Raw genomic sequence first — 22,552 nt, forward strand, 5'->3', positions numbered from 1 at the left:
GTACTCTCCCGCTGCGTGAACCGGGGGAGTCAGCTGCCCTTTCTGAGCCCCTTTCCTTGCGGGTTCAGGAGCCCTGCCACACCTCCTCCTCTCATTGCCTTCCTTGCTGGCTCACTCGGTGTCCTGCCCTTTCCAAACACGCAGAGCTGCCCTGTCCTGGATGTGGGGGCAGGTGGCAGAGAACATATGGTGGCTGGTGTTCAGAGAGCTGTGTGAGTGGAGTCCATGGGGCAGCATCGATAGGGACTCAGACCAGGCTGGGGTGGATGGTCCATGGCACTGCCTGGATTTCCTAAACCGTGTGTGCAGGCACTGCCTACTGGCTGGCAACAGGCCTGCGGGACAGGCAGCCCCTGTCCCACTAATGGGATGGGAGGTTTGTGGAGCAGGAAGTCAAGCAGTCTTGGCTCAGCAGTGAGGCAGGCCCAGCCCAGTGGGTTATTAGTAACACCCAGCTGCTCACCAGTGAGAGGGAACTTTGGCCTCAGGCAGCCTTGTTTTGATGAAGTCTTACCTGTGACCGCCTGTTTACAAATGGGAAGCGGTGCTGCATGCATGCCCATCCATCCCCTCCAGCTTCTTCTCTGAGTTGGTCCTTTTTTTTCCAGACGGAGCCTCGCTCTGTCGCCCAGGCTGGAGTGCAGTGGCGCGGTCTCGGCTCACTGCAAGCTCCGCCTCCCGGGTTCACGCCATTCTCCTGGCTCAGCCTCCCGAGTAGCTGGGACTACAGGTGCCCGCCACTATGCCCGGCTAATTTTTTGTATTTTTATTAGAGACGGGGTTTCACCATGTTAGCCAGGATGGTCTCGATCTCCTGACCTTTTGATCCATCCGCCTTGGCCTCCCAAAGTGCTGGGATTACAGGCATGAGCCACTGCGCCCGGCTGAGTTGGTCCTTATAGTGGCTGCTCTGTTCTTGGAGGATGTCCTCAACCAGGCTCCCAGCCTCCCTGCCTCTCAAATGGAATGCCGAGGCTAGTTTTTGAGCCAGAATGAACTTGACTCCAGCCTTGGCCCTACCTCACTAGAAGTGTGACCTTGAACAAGTCACTCCTACTTGGGCCTCAGTTTCCTCATCTGTAATTGGGGAAGGATAATTCTTGCTGGTCACAGTTTCTGGAAACTGAAATGACTTGAGGTATTTGTGGTGTCATACACATGGGAGACAGGTGACAAACTGGTTCCCCTCTCTTGCTCGTCTTATCCTTGGCAACCCTGTGTTGGAGACCTAGAACCACCCTGGCTGGGACATCCCATCTCCTATTAACTCTGCAGGTGGGACCAGGCCTTGTCCTCTTGGGTGCTGACCTGGGCACTTGCCTTGAACCCACACCCTTTGCCCACAGGCTCGCTATGTTTTTGTTCTTTCCAGTACAGTGGTCATTCACCGGCCCCTCACAGGCCTGGCTGAGGAGATGCGTGGAGAATGGGGACTGTCCCCAGGCCTGGGAGCTCAGGGTGTCCTTTCTCCTCGCTCAGGGCTAGGGCCCTGGTAGGCGGCCTCCTGTCACCACTGTGGGGGCAGCATCCCCTCATCCAGTGCGCTGTCTCTCCCACATCTGGGTATGAGCCTGGAGGGCCTTTGGTGGAATGCAGAGGGGACAAGGGGTGGGGGTCCAATGAACAGACACCAGTTTGGAACCTCCAGAATTCCCCCGGGGCAGTCTCGGGGGCCCCAGCCCCAGCCCAGTCCCTGGGATCTTATCCATCAAGCCATTTCCTGGAGATGGCCCTACTCCTGGGCTCCCTGAACATAAGGCCTTTTCATGCCACAGAACAGGCAGTTTGCAGCAAGGCCTGGCAGCGCGGGGAGGCGGGGGCAACGGCCCAGGAATGACCCCCTTCTGGGCATGTGCTCAGAGATGGGGTTCAGTGGGGTCAGAGAGAGCTTTCAGAGGCCTTGAAGGGTGGGGACCGCCATGGAGGAGAAGGAGATAGGGCTGGGGGAGGGCAAGTCTTCTGCAGAGGGGATGGGCCGTAGGCTACAGCTCCTTTTCCAGTTCCAGATGGAAGTCCCGGACCTGTTTCCCACTGTCTAGTTCATTCCTTCTGTGATCCTAGATTCCAGGAGGGAGGTGACTGGGGTGAAGCTGGATGGACAAAGAGTGGGGGAGGAGGACAGACGTGGAGGGAGCCTCTGCAGGTACAGCTCAGGTGCCATGGATCCAGTCTGCTGCCTTGCCTTGCCTTGTACACCAGGACTAGAAACCGGAATTTCTTGTTGTGCCACGAGGGGAGAAGGGAGGTGGGCTGGGCTGTGGCCTGTCAGGTGAAGCTGGTCTAACTGGCTGGGAGGGGCTGAGCAGGGGAGCGGTGACTGCAGGTGCAGAAGGCTGTCCTAGAGCTGTGTTGACTGGAGAAATGGTCAACCTCCAGCCCTCAGGGGCAGCCCCGTACAGCCCAATCCTGTGCACCGCTTTGTCCCCCCTCCCTCCCAGGGACCTGTCCGCAGCCCCAGTGGAACCTGCCAAGCTTTGCTAAACCTGGAAGTTGGCAAAATCAGGCCTGGGCCCTGCTTAGGAGCTCACAGGCTGGTGGTGGGGACCCTAAGGAAACCCAGCAAGTATGCACAGGGATGGAAGGGAGCACAGGTGGTTGGGCACCTGAGGACCGCTTTGGAGGCAGCATCTGCCTCAGGACACTTCGGGTCTCCATTTCCCTCCTGAACCTTCCTGCTTACCAGCACTCTCCATGCCTGCTCTGCCAGCATCACTGCCTCCAGGCAGCTTCCTCTGATTTATCTCTGGCTCCTGTTGTCACAGCCCTGCTCACATGGAGGTTCAGGGCCTGGCTCCTTCTCAAGGTCCCTGCCTGTGGGCAGAGACCTTCCCTCACTTACTCTATGACCTATGTCCAGCCAGTGGCCCAGGAAAAGCGGAAGGACAAACACTGGACTTGAGAAGCCTGGCCCCATGGTGGCAGGGGTGAGGGCCTGGGCATCCCCAACCCCTTGGTCTCATTGCTATCTAGTGAGATACCCCCTAATCTGGGTTAGGACAGGTGCAGGGAGACAGATGAAGGAAGGATGGCTTTGTCACCCATAAAACCTAGCCCACCTGAGACCAGCCTGGACAACATGGTGAAACCCTGTCTCTACTAAAAATAGAAAAATTAGCTGGGTGTGGTGGCAGGCGCCTATAGCCCCAGCTACTCTAGAGGCTGAGGCAGGAGAATTGTTTGAACCCAGGAGGCGGAGGTTGCAGTGAGCCAAGATCGCGCCACTGCACTCCAGCCTGGGCGACAGGGCGAGACTCCATCTAAAAAACAAACAAACAAACAAACCTAGTCCACCTGGAGACTGCAGCCAGACCGCCTGAATTTGAATCTCAGTTCACCTTTTCTTGTGTGGCCCTGAGCAAGTGACTTAATCTTTCTGTGCCTTGGTTTCCTCATCCATAAAAAGGGGATGCCAACTGTGCCCACTCACAGGGTTGTTTTGCACAGTGCCTGCCACATAGCAGGTGCCCAGTCGTCATGAGATATTTCTACTATTGTTCCTTTACAGGTGCCCCAAGGTGGCCCCTGGATTCCAGAGCAGACTCCAGGTGCCACCAACCTCAGGTGGCTTCTCTTGGTGAGAGCTGGTGACCCTGAGCCTCTCCTGGCAGTGGGAACATGCCTGGCTGCCTTCTGCTCTGTCTGGCTGCACAATTGCCCCCAGGTCCCTGCTCTTCCACAGCAAGTCAGGGTGATGGAATCTGGGAATCGCGACTCCCGAGCTCCGTCTGTCTCTCAAGGACTGGAGAAGTGTCTGGGGCCAGAGCCCTGTTCTGGGGCCTAGATCTGGTTGGATCTGCACCTCAGGTCTGCCCCAGCTGTGGTGCTCAGTGTGGGGAGACCGTGGTTGGGAGCCCAGCAGACCTAGGGCGTCCCATCGGATTGGCCCACTTACTTGCCTTGTTATCTTGGACATCACTGCCCTGTCCTGGGCTCACCCTCCTCCTCTGTGGGATGGGGCAGTCGTGTGTCTGTCTTAGGACACTGGCTGGGAGGATCTGAAGTGGAGGGTCACCTGAGTCACTTCCTGCCATAGACCCTGCTGATGGCAGGTGGTAGCTGTTTCTCTTCCCAGGGATGTGGCTGGGGTCCTCCGTATATGGAAGCCCCTCTCCCTTCCCCGTCTTGCCTGCCCTCCTGGCCTCAGGGAACAGAAGCTAAGTCATAGCTCCCTCTGGCTCAGAGGATGGGCTGGTTGTGGGGTGTGGGCCAGGGCTGGGAGGGAAGATAAGAGGGCAGCGGGGAGGGGAGGCGAGTCCCTTCTTCCTGCCTGTGCTTCCTGAGGGGGTGCCCTTGGGAATGGATGAGAGCAGGTGGCCTCACTGGGTTTCCTAGACCTGTGCTCTGCAGAAGCCGCTGTGCAGGTTGGCCCTGGGGCACCCTGTGGTGCCAACTGGAAGGAGGGGCCAGGTCTCAGGAGCTGCTCATGCCCTTGGGGGCATTCTAGCCTTTTCTCTGACCCTCTAAAACTCTGGTTATTCTGGGCAGAGGTGACAGGCAGGGTCCCCATCTTGGTGGGAACTAGGGGCCCTCTGCCCCATTTTCCCTTGCCACTGCTCTGCTCCGCGATCTGTAGAGTCCCTACACAGCCCTGCAGGGATGGTCATTTATCTCGTCTGCATGGGTGAGGCCCAAAGTTGCACAGCCAGTAGACAGGGAGCAGACATTCAAATTCTGTCTTCCTGCCTCTTCCGCCCTCTGCTGGCCGCCTGTGGTAGGATCGCAGAAGCTCTTGGGATGGAACTAGTTCAGGAGTGCCTGTTGGAGTGGAGGCAGGCAGAGGGCTGCTGCCATCTGCCCGTGCTGTGTGGCCAGGGCATGGTATTCAACCTCCCTGGGCCTCAGTTTCCTTATCTGTAAAAGGGAACTATTGCCCACCTCTCAGTGCCATGGTGAGGATGGATTGTGGTGCTAGCAGGATGCCTGGTGCATGAAAGGCATGTCTCAGTGTTTGCCAGTCCCCACTCTCCACTGTACCCACAACCCCTGGGGAGTAGTGGCTTCCTCAGCTCAGTGAGGCAATGGGAGAGGAGGAGAGGCCTGCTCTGTTCCCTGGGCCAGGGCTAGGGATCAGGCCAGGCCCCACCCCTAGCTCAGGCCTTGGGGCGGGATGATTACAGCTGCGGGAACACAGGGTGAGCTGACCCTTCCTGGTTGCATCTCTTGGTGCTGGAGCCACCCATGGTGGTCTGGGCATAGCTTCCTAGCACGTGAACATTGAAGGAGACTTTCATTCGCTTTGGGTCAGGCCCTGGGCTTAGTACTTTACATACACTGATTTCTCCTCGCAAAGTAGAAATTATTGGCCATGCACGTTGGCTCAAGCCTGTCATCCCAGCACTTTGGGAGGCTAAGGTGGGAAGATTGCTTGAGCTCAGGAGTTTGAGACCAGCCTGGGCAACATAGTAAGACCTCATCTCTACAAAAAATTTAAGAGTTAGCTGAGTGTGGTGGTGTGGACCTACAGTCCCAGTTATTCATGAGGCTTAGGCCAGAGGATCGCTTGAGCCTAGGAGGTTGAGGCTGCAGTGAGCTGTGATTGTGACTGCGCTCCAGTTTGGGTGACAGATGAGACCATGTCTCAAAAAAAGAAAAAAAAACCCCCCAAATCCAACAACATAAAGAAATCGTTGTTCCTACTTTATAAATCAGAAAGCCGAGGCGCAGAGAGCTCGCCAGACTGCCGAGTGAGGAGCTGGAATTCAGTCTCCAGTCTGAAACCAAAGCCCATGCTTTTGCCTTTCACAGCACTGCCTCAGGGAGCTTTTAAGGAAAATACCCCCACCGCAGGAAGAGGTGGAAAACCCAAGCCAGAGCTCCTTGGGCAGCGTCAGGTGCAGAGGGCAGCTGGTACTGGAGCCCCCCTGGGGCAGGGTCAGGTGCAGAGGGCAACTGGTACTGGAGCCCCCCTGGGCTGCCTCTCTCTTGGCAGGCAGGGCAAGGGGCTTCCAGAAATTAGGAAGTGCTGGGCCTGAGAGCAGCCAATTGCTCATGGATCATTCCCTGGTCAGTGGCTGCCCTGGCCAGATTCCCTGGCCACGTCTCATGGAGCAGCCTCTTGGGCCATGCCCGCCGGTCTCTGTAGAAAATAAAAATGGAGGCTGGGTGCGGTGGCTTATGCTTGTAATCCCAGCACTTTGGGAGGCCGAGGTGGGCAGATCACCTTAGGTCAGGAGTTTGAGACCAGCCTGGCCAACATGGAGGAACCGTGTCTCTACTAAAAATATAAAAATTAGCTGGGGATGGTGGTGGGCCCCTGTAATCCCAGCTACTTGGGAGGCTGAGGCAGGAGAATCGCTTGAACCCAGGAGGTGGAGGTTGCAGAGAGCCGAGATTGCGCCACTGTACTCAATGCACTCCAGACCCCAGCCTGGGCAAAAGTGCAAGACTGTGTCAGAAAAGAAAAGAAGAGGGGAGGGGAGGAGAGCGGAGGGGAGGGGAGGAGAGCGGAGGGGAGGGGAGGGGAGGGGACGAAGTTTTTACCTCACTTGAGTTTTTGTTCCACTTGAGCATTTGCTTGCTGTGTGCCTTTGACAAGTCACAGTCCCTCTCTGAACCTCCATTCCTCACCCATACAATGGAATGACAACTCCTCGCTCCTTGGGCGGCATGAGGATCAGATATGAGACTGTACGAGTCAAGTGCCTTGCGGGGCCTGGCCCACTGCTCCCCACTGGCCCCTCACTTTGTGCTCCCCACATGGGATTTGGGTGTTTGCCCCATGCCTGCACTCCCACCCCACTTAATCCTGCTGGGCCTCTGTGGGCTGGCGGGGGTGGGCACTCGGGCTGCTGGTGCTGGAGACAGAAGGGAACAGAGCTTTTGCTGGTTAGGGAGGGGCGCAGCGGGCAGAAGGAAGGCAGTGCCCTGGGTCTGGCGCTCTGACGTCTTCCCACAGGTTCTTCATCAGCAAACCTTTAGCAGAGGAGCCCTCTCCAGCCAGGAAGGGGAGAGGGATCCCAGGCAGGACCACGGGGTAAGGGGCAAGCAGGGAGCAGATGGGCCACATGGGGCCCCGAGTCTGTGGTGGGAGGCAGGTGACTCTCCATGCTCACAGTCACACAGCAAGTCTGTCTGTCATGTCTGTGTCTGCCATGTCCTCTGCCATGGGGGGCATCCGCATGCTCCTCAGCCCCTCACGCTCTCTCCTCACCGTCTCTGCAGGACATTTGCGAGGACCCCCGCCTCTTTGTGGATGGCATCAGCTCCCACGACCTGCACCAGGGCCAGGTGGGCAACTGCTGGTTTGTGGCAGCCTGCTCGTCACTTGCCTCCCGGGAGTCGCTGTGGCAAAAGGTGAGGCCTGGGGCAGGGTGGGGCAGGGTGCTGGGGAGTGTGAACGCAGCCTGCGGCTCTCACTGCCAGACAGGCGGAACCTGAACGTGGCAGATGAGACTTTCAAAAGCCTGTGCCAGGGATGGGGTGGGGGACCCCAGTTCTGGCCAAGCGTCAGAATTGCCATCCCTCACCCTCCAGCTGGGCAGGCACTGGGAATCTGTGGGGCTCCCAAGGTCATTCTGATATGTTCTCCCCGTCCCCGTTGTTGGGGACACTTGGTGGATTAACACACACCTGTGAAATGTGGAAGCTGTGTGCATCACATTTAGTGTGCAGTGTACACCTCTGGTGGGGCTCAGGAGACCCCTGACAGACACAGACCTGCTGCGTGACTCGGCTGGTCGCTGTCCTCCTCTGGGCCTGACTTTTCCCAGTTGTTGAGCAAGGGTGGGTTGGCTATCCCCAGCTTCACGACTCCTGGTTCCAAGCTCTGGTGTTCTGGACTAGGGCCAAAGGGTTTGGGTTGGAAAGAATGGGCTCTGGTCCTGCAACCCGACCTCCTATCCCAGCACTTGGCAGAGGGGCCTTATATTCAGTTCACAGGAGGCAGGGAGACCAGAGTGGAGGCAGACCCTGGCTTCCTGAAGAATTATTGTCAGGGACTGCAGGGAGACTCTGGTCATGGCCCCTTGCTCATCCCTGCCCTTCTGCCATCCCTTGGGAGGGGCTGGCAGTGGGGCTGAGGAGCACTGGACACCTGCATCTCCCAGGCTTGGCAGTGAGCCTCAGCGCTTGGTAGCTTTGGAGCTGGCCTCAGGTGACTCATCAGCAAAATCAGGACAATCGGAGTGGCTGTCTCTTGGGGAGTGGTGAGGGTGGGACCAGATGCTGCACTCAACAAGCCTTGTGTGGCGTGGTACTTGGCCAAAGGTGGCCGTGCCTACCAGCATTATGATAATTAATATTATAGAACATACAGGTAAGGTACTCCTGTGCAAGACTGAGATTTTCCTCATTCTCTGAGGTATCCCTTGGCCGTCAGAGGGAGCAGTGCCCTTGGGCGAGGCTGAGACTCTGATAGGTGTCTTGCTCTTGAGTCTGCAGAACAGGGGTGTAACCTTTCAAAGCCACTCCAGGGTGGGCATCCCTGAGGCCTAGCCCCAGTGGTCCTGCAGGGTAGGAGCCCTGCCTGCTGTAGGGCCCCTGGGGCCTTGGCAGAGGCCACGGTTGCAGCGTGTGGATGTGGGTATTCATGGGGCACCTGAGCCAGGAGGGCTTCCGAGAGCCACCTGTTGGCTCATTTTAGTTCTATACCTGAAGGCCCACAGAGGGCTGCAGCCTGGTTCTGTGCTCTGGGTGTCGGGCTGGTCCTCACTCTCCAGCTTCCAGGCTCCCACCCCCTTCTCTGAGCCCAGAACAAGGTCCCCCTGCCTTAGAGCCCAGCCCGTGCTAGATGAGGGCTCAGTCAGGGGCTGAAGGGGCACATGGGCATCCTGTAGGGCTGTCCCCACCTCCCACCTTGCCCTGTAATTGCCTGTTTTATCTTTCACCTCCCCCATGAGGTGAGCTCCCCACGGGCAGAATTGGCCCAACGTATATGTCCCTGCCTAGGCCACCAGGGACGTGGAGTAGAGAAGGCTCAGGAGAGTTTTGGGAGCAGAGCTCCTTTCCAAATTGTTGGACTCAGCTACCACCCAGCAGCCCCATGGTCGGCCTTGCTGTCCCAGACCTCCCAGGGCCTTGTGGCTCTGGGCCTCACTCCACTGGGTCCTCTCCTGGGGAGGCCATCCGTCTGGCCATTTGTAGGTGGAAGCCTGTGTGTTCTGCCCTGGGCTTGGCCCCAAGCGGTTCCTGGTGCAGCTCTGCCTCTTACCAGTGAAGAGCGGGCCCAGGACTGCAGGCAGGAGGCCCGTGTTTATCTGTGGGCCAAAGGTTCCTATTGCAGGGGGTTGGGGCACCTGGCCTGGCTGGTCTGGGAGGCTGCCAGGGCCAAGAGGCTGATCTACAGCAGCTTGGGTCCCAGGGAGGCCAGGGTGGGTCTGAGCGCTCCTGGCTAATTGCGCTTTGCCTCCTGTGCTGCTGTGGTGCTAGCCCATGGATCCCAGAAGGAGGCTCAGCGCCCTGCGGAGCTCATTACTGTACCTTCCCTCCCTCGTCCCTGCTGACTGGGCTCTGTTTGTTGTCACCCCTCACTTTCTGGGCCTGTTGCCCTGCAGGGCCTCCTTGTTTTCTCCATGGAAGGGCAGTGGGGGTGCTGCCCAGCCTGAGCTGCACCCTTGCCCTCCCCACCTCACACTTGGGGATTCTGAGCCTCAGACACACTGAGCATCACACCCTCGACACATATGCCCCCAACACACCCCCACACAGGAAGCCACCCTTACCCCTCACAGGATTGGAAGCCAGCCTGACCTGGATCTGATGCCGGCTGGGTCTGCTGCTAGCTGTTTTTGTCCTCAGTGTAAATTGACCTTTCCAGCGCCCAGGGTTGTGGAGGATTAAAGGGGCCAGAGGAAGGCAAACCCTTGCCTTTCACACTCTCTGCACATGTTAAATTCCCTCCCCTGCCCCCTTCCAGATGCCCCACCTGCTTCTCTGTTCTGCCAGACATCTCTTAGCCTCGTGCCCTGATCCTACGGGGTCCCTGATGGGGGCATTTTAGCTTCCCCGACTTGATGGTACATTCCCTGAGGGCAGGGCAGTGGACTTCAGGTGACCAGGTTTTAGGAACTTGAAATCAGGATGCAACAGTTTGGTTGAACATTTGCCATTGGTCCTGGCCTGGCCTAAGCCAAGGTCAGCTGTGAGCTCACCTCTCTGGAGCCTGGGGCAGCCCCGGGCACAGGGGCAGACCTGATGCCTGCTCTGAGCCACAGGGCCAGGCCTGGGCCCAGGGGGAGTCAGGCAGCTCCTGGCCAAAAAAAAAAAAAAAAAGCACGGAAGTGACCAGAGTCCCAGTCGAATGCCTGATTGTCTCTAGGAAAGAGTGCTGGGGTGAGCAACCCTGGGTGGGGCCTGAGAGAGGCCAGTGAGAGCATTTAAAAATGCCTCCCACTCTGTCCCTGACCCGGTTATATTAGCAGTTCCTGCTCTTTAGTTACCAAGCAGTTCCCTTAGCACACATGGATGGAGCACCAGCTGTGCCCTGAGAACCGTAGTAGGTCCTGGGGACGGAAGGCTTGAAAAAGTACAAGGATGTACAAAGTCACTTAAGGTTTTAATTTGTCAGACACAATCAGTGTTAAGGGTTTTCTATGTTTCCTTCTAGTGTTTTTTCCACTTGGTGTTAAAGAGGATTTTGCTTGTTTTGTTTTTTTTTTTGAGTTGGAGTTTCGCTCTTGTCGCCCGGGCTGGAGTGCAGTGGTGCAATCACGGCTCACTGCAACCTCCGCCTCCCTGGTTCAAGCAATTCTCCTGCCTCAGCCTCCCGAGTAGCTGGGATTACAGGTGCCCACCACCATACCTGGCTAATTTTTGTATTTTTAGTAGAGATGGGGTTTCACCATGTTTGCCAGGCTGGTCTCAAACTCTTGACCTCAGGTGATCCACCCGCCTCGGCCTCCCAAAGTGCTAGGATTACAGGTGTGAGCTACTGTGCCCAGCCTTGTTTTGTTTTCTCGTATGCATTTTTGCAATTACATCTGCAAGTTTAGAGCTTGCTTTTCTCCTCTGTATTCATTGCTACATCCGGCCTTGGGTGGGTCCTCCCAAGGTGTCTGATGGCTGCCCAGAGGTCTGTGGACATCAGTGGCCCCAGCCCCCAGATGCAGCCTCCTGCATCCTGCCTGCTCCTTTGCCCACAAGCCTCAGTCCACCCCATCTGCCTGCTCCCCTCCCTTTTCCATCCCTTTCTCCCCAGGCCTTCCCTTGACTCCCACCGCTCCTCCCTCCTGCCCAATCTGTAAGACTCAAGCTCCCGTCACAACCGTCCTCCACCTTCAGCCTCCTGAAGCTCGGTGCCACTCTACTCAGGCCCTCCCCAGGGGTCTTGTGCCCCTAAATCCTCATCAGTAGAAGCTGATCACACCCTCCTTACCCCATCCCTCAGGATCCAGAAATAGGGGATCTTCCTTCCCCAGTGCTGCTTCTGGACCATGGCGTCTCCATACAAGCACTTGGCTTCTTCACTGGGCTCCCAACCTCAGCCCACTGTGTTGCTGTCCCCATCAGCCAGCTGCCCTGGCCAGTCACCTGGGCACAAAGGGCTTGGCTCCTCCCATTTCCCAGCCCATTCTACCCCGAGAACTGTTGTGTCCCAGGCTTTACTGTGTCCGCCCTCTCACTTTGCCCTTTTACCCTTGTCTTAGTTCTTCATCTCCTCTCCATCAGCCTTCACCTTCAGCCACCTCGGTCACTTGCTGCCATGCCACAGCCTGGGCCCAGGACTGCTCTCCCTGGAGGTCTTCAGCCAAAGGCCCGGTCTCTCTGACCTCACCTTCCAGCCATCTTGCTCACTTCCAACCCTGACACTCACCTGCCGCTACTCTTCATTTTGGCCCTGGCCAGTACCTGTGTACTGTCTCCCCACCTGTCCACCTTCCTCTTGGCCTTGGGCTTGGGCCCCATGGTCCATCACATCACCTGTCCCTTGTCAGTGTCATCCATTCATCCGTTCATTCATTCATTTCGTTCATCTGTTCATTCATTCATTCATGCGTTCATTCATGTGTTCATTCATTCGTTCATTCATCTGTTCATTCATCCGTTAATCCATTCATTCATTCATTCATTCGTTCATTCATCATTCATGTAGTCATTCATCCATTCATTTATTCATTCGTTCATTCATCCGTTCATTCATTCATCCATCCGTTCATCTGTTCATTCATTCGTTCTTTCATTCATTCATCCATTCATTCATTCATTCTTTCATTCGTTCTTTTGTTTATCCATTCATTCATTCGTTCTTTCGTTCATTCATTGACTCATTTGTTCGTTCATCCGTTCGTTCAAGAAGCATTTCTGAGGCCTTTTGTGTGGCAGGCCCTGTTCTGGGTGCTGGCCTAGAGTGATGACAAGACACACTTCCTACCCTCTCGGGACAGGTGTGTCACAGGCAAAAACTGAGCAATTCAACAAATAAAAAGCAGAATGTGGTGCTGGAAAGGATGGAAACAGCTCCCCGATATGGAGGAAAGGCACGCCTCCCATGGTAGTTCCTTAGCCAAGTTGTTCCCCTCTCCCCTGCCCCTCCAGCTACAAAGCAAAAGGTTCTGTGAGGATCAGGCAGTTGTACTTCTAGCTGTATGGCTCTCTCAAATACCCTTGGGGGAATTGCTGCCAATGACCTGCAGAGCTGACCCAGGGCTTGCAGTGTGGTTTTAACAGGACCAGGTGTTCTGTCTGCCTTGGTGCCCCTCTGCTGTTCAGGTAGCCCAGGATCCCACTGATTGATTAGCCACCGTCTCACAATTGAGCGTGCTTGTGGTCTAGACCCTTCAGATTGTTTTCCGTTGTTACACCTTGGCCTTGACTCTGTCCTCTTTTCTGTGTGTGGCATGTTGTGGCGACGGCCACTCTCCAACTCCCATCCCCACCCTCTCCGCAACTGCAGCTCCACTCATACATTCCAGTTCTTTCTTTTCCCCAGTATAAAGGCTGAGCTCCTGGTTCTGCCCTGGGCCCTGGGGATATAAACATTTGCCAGATTCTTCCTCTGCCGCAAGTCTCCTGCAGGAAACTGAGGATTAATTCAGGTGGAGTAAGTGGTGGGATTTGGGTAGAAGTGAAGCCTGGTCCTGTGGTGGCCATGGTGCAGGGCTGTGGCACAGCCAGCCGCCAGTGTCACCCGGGTCAGTAATGCTCAAGGCGCAGTCCCTGGCCCAGCAGCATGTCGCCTGGGAGGTGGTTAGGAATGCAGATTCTCAGGCCCACAGAGCCCTGATAAACCAGGAGTTCTGGGAGGGGGTGCAGCAATCTGTGTGTTAAGTCCTGAGGGTGAGTCTGATGCTCACTCAAGTCTCGAGAACTACGGGTCTGGGTGAGATGTGGTAGCTGGGCTGAGATCCTGGCAGTGGGACTGGAGGGGAACGGTCCCAGGGTGTTTGGGAAGCAGAATCGACAGACTTTGGTGATTGGTGTAGAAGAGTGAGGGGGAGGCGGGTGTCGGGGTGACTCCAAGGTTTGGCTTAGGTGACTACAGATCTCCAGTCACTGAGCCCTCTCTGGTCCTGGCCTCTCCACCTGGTCCTGCGGGTCTTTCGTCCTCTCCTGTGTACCTCCAGTGAGGATTGCTCCCCACCGCCCTCCCCATCACTGACTTACGAAGTGCTCGCATCTTCACAAACAAGCCAGCGCCCAGCCCGGCCCTAGTAGTCAGGGCTGTTGCCACAGCAATTGACATCAGCGACCTGGTCCCCAAGGAGCCTGCCACCCTCCGCCTGCCTGCAGGGCCTGCATTATCGCTTCTGTGGGGACTGGAGTGGAGGCAGATGGGGACTCCCACCCCTCACACACACCCCATTTTGAGAACTGGGTGGGGCTGGGAAGGGCCAGTGACAAAGGGAGGGGAAGAGGGGAGGGCAGAAGGTAGGCGGGGCACCCCTTTGGTGGCCTCTTCTCTCCACGGCTCCAGGCTCCAGCCCACTTGGGTCCTTGGTATTGGTGGCAGCAGCACTTGGGCCATGGCGGAGGACAGGCCGCAGCAGCCACAACTGGACATGCCACTGGTCCTGGACCATGACCTGACCAGGCAGATGCGGCTACGCGTGGAGAGCCTGAAGCAGCGCGGGGAGAAGCGCCAGGATGGGGAGAAGCTGCTGCGGCCAGTGGAGTCCGTGTACCGCCTCGACTTCACCCAGCAGCAGCGACTACAGTTCGAGCGCTGGCATGTCGTGCTGGACAAGCCAGGCAAGGTCACCATCACAGGCACCTCGCAGAATTGGACGCCTGACCTCACCAACCTCATGACGCGCCAGCTGCTGGACCCCACTGCCATCTTCTGGCGCAAGGAGGACTCGGATGCCATGGATTGGAACGAGGCCGACGCCCTGGAGTTTGGGGAGCGCCTGTCGGACCTGGCCAAGATCCGCAAGGTTATGTACTTCCTCATCACCTTTGGCGAGGGTGTGGAACCCACTAACCTCAAGGCCTCCGTGGTTTTTAACCAGCTCTGATGGCATCTGCGCCTGCTGCCCTCCTCTCGCCCACCTGTGCTCTCCCCTGCCCCTGCCATCTTCCCCCCTATACTTTTGGGGCCATTCTTCTCACTGTTCAGCCTGTCTTGGGCTTGCCCAGAAGCCCCCTGAGTCCCACGCCCTTCCTCCTCTGCTTCTCCCTGGTGCCAGCACTCCGGCTCACAGGAGGAAGATTCCAAGGCTCCATAAGCTGGACTGGCCGCCGCATTGCTCTAGACAATAGAGGCCTACTCGGGGCCAGTGTGCATGGACAGGGAGGCTGGGGCCATCTGCCTTCTCTCTGCTTCATTGTGGGAGAGAGAGACTGAGAAAGACCAAGACAGACACAGAGACGAAGACTGAAAAACCCAGCATCCACTTCCTCCAGAGTTGGGGAGACGGAGGTGATGGGGCAGTCTCCACGGGGAGTCCAGCAAGCCGGCACTCACTGTTCCCTGGCCTCGGTGCCCTTTGCCGGAGTCTGTGTCTGGGCTGCTGGTCCCACAACACCTTGGCAGCCCTCAGGATGTGGGGCAGGGTTGCTGCAGGGGCGGATTTGGGCAGTGGAGAGTGGCTGGTGCCCTGGAGGCTGTGGAGGCCCAGCTGTGGCTCTTCTGGACCTGACTTCAGGGTGGAGAAGTGAAGAGGGAGGTTACACAGAGATCTGTCTCTACATACACATATCCATGAGAGAGAATGTGCTGTATTCATATGGATGTATTCTAGAGGTCTATTCTTGCCCTAGGAACAAGTGCAATTTTAGATTATCTGTTCGTCATTGTTGCTGGTTCAAGGATGGCTCTTAACAGGGGCCTGGTCCTGATGACCTTGGCCTGGGGGCTTCCTGAGCTAGGAGACTGCAGTTCAGACAGTGAAACAGGGAGCAGATTAGTAAAGGGGGTTCCCTTTGCCTTAGGGGAAGTTGGAGCTGGAGAGAGTGGATTCTCCAGGGCCTCAAGTATCCCCTGCTGGGGAGTCAGGCTCATTTGAGCTTGCAGGTCAGGGAAGGCAAGTGCTTCGTCCTGAGGTAGCATCTGTTGGCATTTATTGGGCTTCTTCAGTGCAGCTGAGGGGCGCAGGGTGAAGGCGTGGTGGGCAGTTACGATGGCTGATGGTCCCAAGTGGGCTGCAGGCGGCAGTGGTGTGACGGCAGAATGCTAACCTCTGAGGTCATTGGGTGCAACTCACTCACCAAACAGATGGGGAAACTGAGGCACAATTTTCATCAGATTCAGTTCTGGCTCCGAGCCTCATTCCCCTTCACATTGCACAGTCCCAAAGAGCCCCCCTTTTGGGGGAGTGCCTGACCTGCACCTAACATCAGCCAAGTACAGCTAAGCCACTGTCCCCAGCACCCTGACTTAAGGCCAGTCCTGTGTTTTGTCCTCAGCCAGTCAGAGATGCATCCAAGACATTTCCCCTCATGAAGCAGAGCTGTCAAGGAACTTGCGGCTCTAGAACAGATGCACTGAGGGCCAGAGAGTCAGGGCCGTCCCCCAAGGCTGGGGCTGCCGGGAGGATGAGCCCCACCTCGGAGGTGTGCAGGCTGGGGCAGCATGCTGCAGCTGAGATTCTGTGGGTGGGACAGTGAGACAGTGGCTGCGGGCTGAGCGCTGGTCCATTCTGACTCAGCTCTGGGGCCCGTTCTGGGACAGGCTTGAAGAAGTCCCGGCCGTCGCCTGCTCTGCTGAGCACGCCGGGAGGCCAGGCCCATGCATAGTGGCCCTGCCCTTCTGCCTCTTTGCTTGAGCTCTCCCTGCAGCTCTGGGGACCCTCTTAGTCCCGACTGCCTATCTCCCCAGCCAATCTGTCCCCGGGCCTAAGTGCCTCTGCTGTACCCGCTGCAGGTCCCCAATAAAGCCTGTGCCCTGGCCTTGGTGGTGTGCATTCTCTCGCCATCAGCCCCCATCCCCTTCACAAGCCCTCACAGCCTCGAGCACCTGCTCCCTGGCCATTTCCCACACTCCCCCAGCCCCTGCCAGCTTCCAAGGAGAAAGCCTGGAATAATCAGGGCTTCACTGAATCTCCTGAGGCTGGCCAGGAGCCTCCAGCCCTGACTGTTTCTCTGGTAGCCCCAGAGCTGCCTCCATGTGGGGTGTGCAGAGAGCTGTGCTGAGGGAGGTGCCATCTGGGCGCTGCCGAGGGTTTGGGGTAGGAAGGTACCAAACCAGGTGCAATCTCGAGTCTCCCTGCCTTGCAGGGCCACTGGGCAGGGTGTGGACGGAAGGGCAGAGTTGTGAGGGGTGGGGTGAGGTCAGACCCATGCCTGGGTTTAGTCTGGCCTCTGTCATGGATGAGCTGTGTGTTCTCAGGCAGCTCCCAACCCCCTCCCAGCCTCAGACCTTCCAGAGTGAACAGCTTGGTTCTGTGATGGCCCTTCCAGCCCCACCCTCTGGGAATTGTCAAACTGCCGGGCTAGACTGACATGGGAAAGATGTAACCCCAAGGCCACGTGACTTTAGTGCCCCACTTGATCCTTCCTCACAGCTCTGTTCCCTCATCACCACTCTCAAACTCACTCATTTTTGGACAGAGACAACTGAGGCCCAGAGGAGGAGGCCTGCCCAGGTCACAGAGGGCATGGAGGGGCTGGAAGCAGGTGTGGGCGGGCCAGGCTCTGGGCCTGTGGACTTTTGGCCCCATGACACTGGCCCCTGGGATGAACTGGGGAGATGGGCCCCACCCACCTGAGAACCCAGGCTCAGACTGGGCTGCCTTCTTTTCTGGAGACCAAGTCAAGCCCTGCCTTGGGGGCCTCACCGGTGGTTTTGTTTCGGAATGAGCCCTGCTTCAAAATCCAACCCCACCACTCTCCTGGGTCTCACAGCCCCTTTCATGCCCACCTCGGAGTAGCTGCTGCCCCCTGGTTTCCCTTTCACACACCCCTCACAGCATGCGCAGAACCCTTCCCCAGCCCCGCACCCAAACCCCCGCCCGTCTCTCAGGGGTCTCTGCTTCCCTGACATCCCCTCCCCAAACTTGCCTTCCAGCCACTCCTGGAGGTGCCCGAGACAGAGGAATCCAGCCTCAGGACAGCAGTAGAGGCCTGGCTCTATCCCCAGAGTGCAGGAATGGCAAATAACCCATTTTCCCTGGAAATCACGAGAAACTACAGGGAAAGAGACCTGCCTTTCCCTGAGCTCTGTGCCCAGAGAGGCAGCGAGTGCGGTGAGCGACCTAGCCCGCCCCACCCTGCCAACTGGATGGCCCTGGGCAACCTCTGAGCTTGTTCCTCATCTGTGAGTTGGGGCCAGCAATGGCACCTCCCTTGAGGCTGTTGTGAGGGTGAAATGGGCAAATGTCCACAAAGTGCTTGAGCTTCCTGGAGCCCGCACACGGTCACCTTCCCTCCCTGAGTTTGCCCATGGTTACTGCCCCATCACCATAGACACAGGGTCTCCCCTCTCAGTTATCCCGGGGGTGGGGGTACAGGAGAACCTGTGGAGAGCTGAAGTGAGTTGCCTGAGGCATCACAGGCCAGTGCCGATGGCAGCAGGCGCGGGGCGGAGGCGTGGGCAGGAACCTGGCCTGGCTCTGTGGTCTGAGAGAGCGGCCATGGGGGAGTGTGTCCCCCTCCGTCGCCATCACCACCTCGGAGCGGCCCAGCAGAGACCATTAGCCTTCACATGATTGCTGGGGAGCCGGAGGCCCAGGGGAGGGGGGGCTGCTCCAAAGCTGGGGATCCCGGCCCTGTCTCAGCCGCCCCATGAACAGGACCCGCCGTGGCCACTCTGGTGCATCAATACCCTGGTCTCTGGTGGAGAGCAGCAGGGCTCTGCTCTCCCGAGAAGGCAGGGGGTGCCCACCACACACATGCACCCATTTCAACACGTGCGCACACCTGCACACACGTCCACACACCTGCACACACGCACACACCTCCGCACGCGCGCGCACACCTCCGCACACGCACACACCACACGCGCGCACACACCTCCGCACGCACGCACACACACCACACACACGTGCACACACACCTCCACATGCGTGCACACCTCCACACGGGCGCACACACACGCACGGAGACTTCCACACATCTCCACACGGGCACACACACACGCACAGAGACTTCCACACATGCGCACACACCTCCACACGCACGCGCACACGCCTCCACACGTGCGTGCACACCTCCACACACACGCACACACACCTCCACACGTGCACATACACCTCCACACACACGCACACACATGCACAGAGACTTCCACACATGCGCACACACCTCCACACACGCACGCACACCTCCACACACGCGCACACACCTCCACACACGCACACACACCTCCACACACGCACACACTTGCAGGCAGGTCCTGAGCAGCTTCCCTCCCTGGGCTCCTGACTCCCGTCTTCTCTCTGTCACACAGCTGGGCAGAGCCCTGTGTGCCACTACCCTGGGAGGCTTTGAGAGCAGCCACTTTGGTCTAGGTGGGAGTCTCTAGGGACAATCCAGGAGCCAGGGATGCTGTGGTGCACCCATGGGTGGGACCCTGAGGTTTCTGGGCCCATTCTGCAGTGGGTGGCCATTGGTGGATCACACCCCAGGGGGTTATGAGGGAGGTGGCAGATCCCACCAGTCCTTTGCCTTGCTGCCAGGTCAGCCCACGTCAGTAAAGCCTCATAGGCACGCAGCAGGTGGTGGGGAGCTTCTCCTTTCTCCTCTTGGGAAGGAGGTTGACCAGGTCATCTCAGCTCCCTCCCAGCCCTGAGGTTTTCAGACTGTTCTGTGAAGGCACACATGTGTATACCAACACAGATGACCCCTCATGTGTGCACAGCTCTCTACAGTTTATGAAAGAGCTCCAAGGCTGTCTCCTTTAGTTCTCATAACAGCCCTGGAGGTTGTGTAGGTAGATGAGGAGACTGAGACTCAGAGGTGGCCCAGTTGAAAGTGAAGTCACTGCCGTGCACCGCAGTGAGTAATGTGGTATTAAGTCGTGTGTACAGGTCACCAGCCGGTCAGGGCTGCACTGTGACCAGTGCGGGGGATTTTCCTCCCAGGAAGACTCCAGCCAGCTTTGGAGCTGGGCCAGGCCCTGTGCTGGGTGCTGGAGATCTGAGAATGAGTCAGACTTGGCCCCTGTCCCCCAGGAGCTCCTCCCAGTGGGCAGGGAAGAGAGAACCATGCTGGGGTGCCAGGAGAAGGGAGGCATGGGTGTTTGATGGTTGTGGTAGATGGGACCCGAAGGAGGGAGTGTTTGAGGGATGAGGGTGAGAGCGAGGACTGCTGGGCCAGGTAGCTGGTATCCGTGGTGATGGGGAATTTCTACTGTAGACAGCGAGAGGGTAGGGAGCAGAGCCTGATGGACTCCTTGCATCCATCCCTTCACTTTGACACTTGCCAGCCCATGGCTAGTCTTATTTCCTCTACACTTATTTCCTCTACACCTGCACTTTGCCCAGGCAGCATTTCATTTCATCCGTAAATATTTCCGGATGCATCTCTGAAAGATAAGGAATCAAAAAATAAAAAATAAAAAAAACATAATACTAACTTTTAAAATAATCCCTTAATATCATTAAATATCCAGTAATTGTTCTAATTTCTAATTTGTGCTATAAATATGCATAGGTTTTACAATTTGTTTGAGTGAGATCCAAATAGAAGTCCGTAACTGCAATTGGTTGATTGTTCTTTCATCTTTTATTTTTTCCTAGTAATTTATCTATCAAAGAAACGGGGCCATTTGTCCTGTGGGGTTTCCCATGGTGTGGGTTTTGTTGTCTGTGTCTTTATGGTGGTGTTTAACATGTTCTCTGTCCCCTGCATTTCCTGTAACCTGGGACTTAGCTCTAGAAGCTTGATATGGTCTAGGAGCAATTTTTTTCTTTTTTTGTCACAGCTGCATCATGAAAGATGTTGTATACTTCATTCAGGGGGCACATCATGGCTGGTTATCTTTCTTTTTTGTGATGTTAGAAACCATCAGTGACCACCGCCTAAATTCATTCATTCTTCAGTGGTCGTAAAATGCTGGTGGTCTAATATCATCATTCCTTTCTCATTTATGAGCTGGAAATCTTTTCCAGTTCAAGACTTCCCTCCATCTACTATTTGGTTACCATGTGGTACAGTTTGTCTACAGAGACAGGATAAATTTCCTGTAATTTTCCAGTTTCAATAAAAAAAGACTTGATTCCCTACCCTCCTCTGATAGTGACTAATTGTTTTTTTAAGTATCATTCTGATCTCATGAATTTGAACATACTTGATGTGTTTTAATCCATTGCTGTTTTTGCCCTTGTTGACGCTCAAATTAGCTCATCTTTGGCCAGCAGGAACCTCTTCAGGATGGTTCCTGAATCCTTTGACGTGGCCCCAGGAGTCTTTGCTGGCTTCCTTGATTTCCGGCATGGCGTGGGAGGGTTTTTGGTTTTTGGTTTGGAGCACACCTGTCTGGACAGTCTCCCTCCTGCTCAGCATCCTGGCTGACAGCAGAGCAGTTGAGGGGTGAGAAGGCTGGCTTGGGGCCCATCCCGTGCCAAGTGCAGGGGCGGTGAAGCAGGAGGGGAAATGGAGGCCCTCGGGGATCCTAGACTCTGGATCTCCAGGCCCTGGAGCCTCATTAGCAGCTTCTTGAGCCACAGAGGGCTCAGAGCCAAGCTTCGAGTTTGACTAATGATCCTCCCGAGGTCCCAGCAGCTTGCGAGGGCTGCTCTTCCTCCCAGCCATGCAGTCCAGAGCATTCAGAACAGGGCAGGAGCAGAAGGAGGGGGTGAAGGCAGAGGGCCAGGCCCACGTTCTCAGCTTAGGACTCCCTGTCGCTCTGTGTGCTTGGGCAGATCTTGCGTCTTTCTGGACCTCAGCCTTCCCATTTGTGCGGTGGGAATGGTAACCCTCACCCTGTATGGAACCGCCCTTTTTCTTTTGAGACAGAGTCTTGCTCTGTTGCCCAGCTCACTGCAACCTCCGCCTCCCGGGTTCAAGTGATTCTCATGACTCAGCCTCCTGAGTGGCTGGGATTACAGGCGCACACCACCATGCCCAGCTAATTTTTGTATTCTTTTTTAGTAGAGACAGAGTTTTACCATGTTGGCCAGGCTGGTATTGAACTGGCCTCAAGTGATCCACCTGCCTTGGCCTCCCATGAGACCTATTTTTGATACAGCTCTCTGTCCAGAAAGCAAAGTGGGGAGAGTGCCAGGAGTCAGGGTGTTTTCACTTAGAAAGGGCACAGAGTTGACAGAAAAGTCAGGGTGAGGAGGTGGAGGAAAGGAACAGCCAGTGTTGAGCCCTTGCTGGGTTCCAGACAGTGGCCAGGTTGGGAAGTCCTGGGTTTGAACCTTGCCTCCTTCACTCGTGCCTGAGGTCAACCTTCTGCCAGCACCTTCCAGTAGTATCGCCTCAAAAGCCTGTCGTGAAGCTCAGGGGTGCTAGTGTGAGCAGCCTGGCCTTGTGCCTGGGACCCAGCAGGGCTCCATTAGGGCAGTAGTACCTCTCACTGCAGTTAGCATTTTCATTTTCTTGGTCTCACATGTCCCATTAGGGAGCATTTCCCTTTGCCAACATCCCTGTTGATGGTAAAAGATGTGCAAACAAAAGTGTCCTTAATGAGCGTGCAGTGGGGAGCAGCTTTTGGCTGAGGTCTGTACACTCAGGTGAGTGCCAGCCTCCTGGTGTACCTCTGGTTCCTCCGCCTGGGTGCCCCCCATACTTGGAGTGGTTTTCTTCTAGAAGGAGCTGCTTATGATCCCGATGGGGCTCAGCTCCACTTGGTCCCATGCCCAGCGGGGCCAGGGGTCATGCACCCTGACTTGACAGGGGCACTCCTTTCCCACATAGCCCCGCCTGCACCCTGTGTAGCCTCAGCACTTTGCCTGAGTGCCTCCCTCTCTCACCAGACTGGGACCCTCTTGAGGGGAGGGGCCATGTGACTCACCTGGTTGTCAGTGTCCAGCCTGGGGCTGGGTGCAGAGTGGTCCACAGTGCCAAGGAGCTCATTTTTCAGAGGCAGACAGATCTGGGTTTGAATCCTGGCTTCAAACCAAGGTTGGTCTGCCTCCAAAGCATGTGTGTATTTTCTAGCTGTGTGACCCTGGACGAGTTACATGCCCTGTCTGGGCCAGAGTATTGTCATCTGTGAAGTAGGACTGGATAATAGTCATCTACTCAGAGGTTATCGTGATAATTAGATGGAGATAATTCGTCGTAGTCACAG

At 56.4% G+C, this 22,552-nt stretch overlaps 1 protein-coding gene across 2 annotated transcripts in view; it reads left to right on the forward strand.

Moving 5' to 3' along the window:
• The window catches only part of CAPN5 (calpain 5), a 57,420-nt gene that overhangs the window by 19,636 nt on the left and 15,232 nt on the right, over positions 1–22,552 (forward strand). For both annotated transcript variants that reach the window (XM_045371255.2, XM_005579153.4), the window contains exon 3: positions 7,162–7,293. In XM_045371255.2, the coding sequence (XP_045227190.1) occupies positions 7,162–7,293 (132 nt within the window). The remainder of the gene's footprint in view (positions 1–7,161; positions 7,294–22,552) is intronic.

Source organism: Macaca fascicularis, chromosome 14, assembly GCF_037993035.2.
Source record: "Macaca fascicularis isolate 582-1 chromosome 14, T2T-MFA8v1.1".
NCBI lineage: Eukaryota > Metazoa > Chordata > Mammalia > Primates > Cercopithecidae > Macaca > Macaca fascicularis.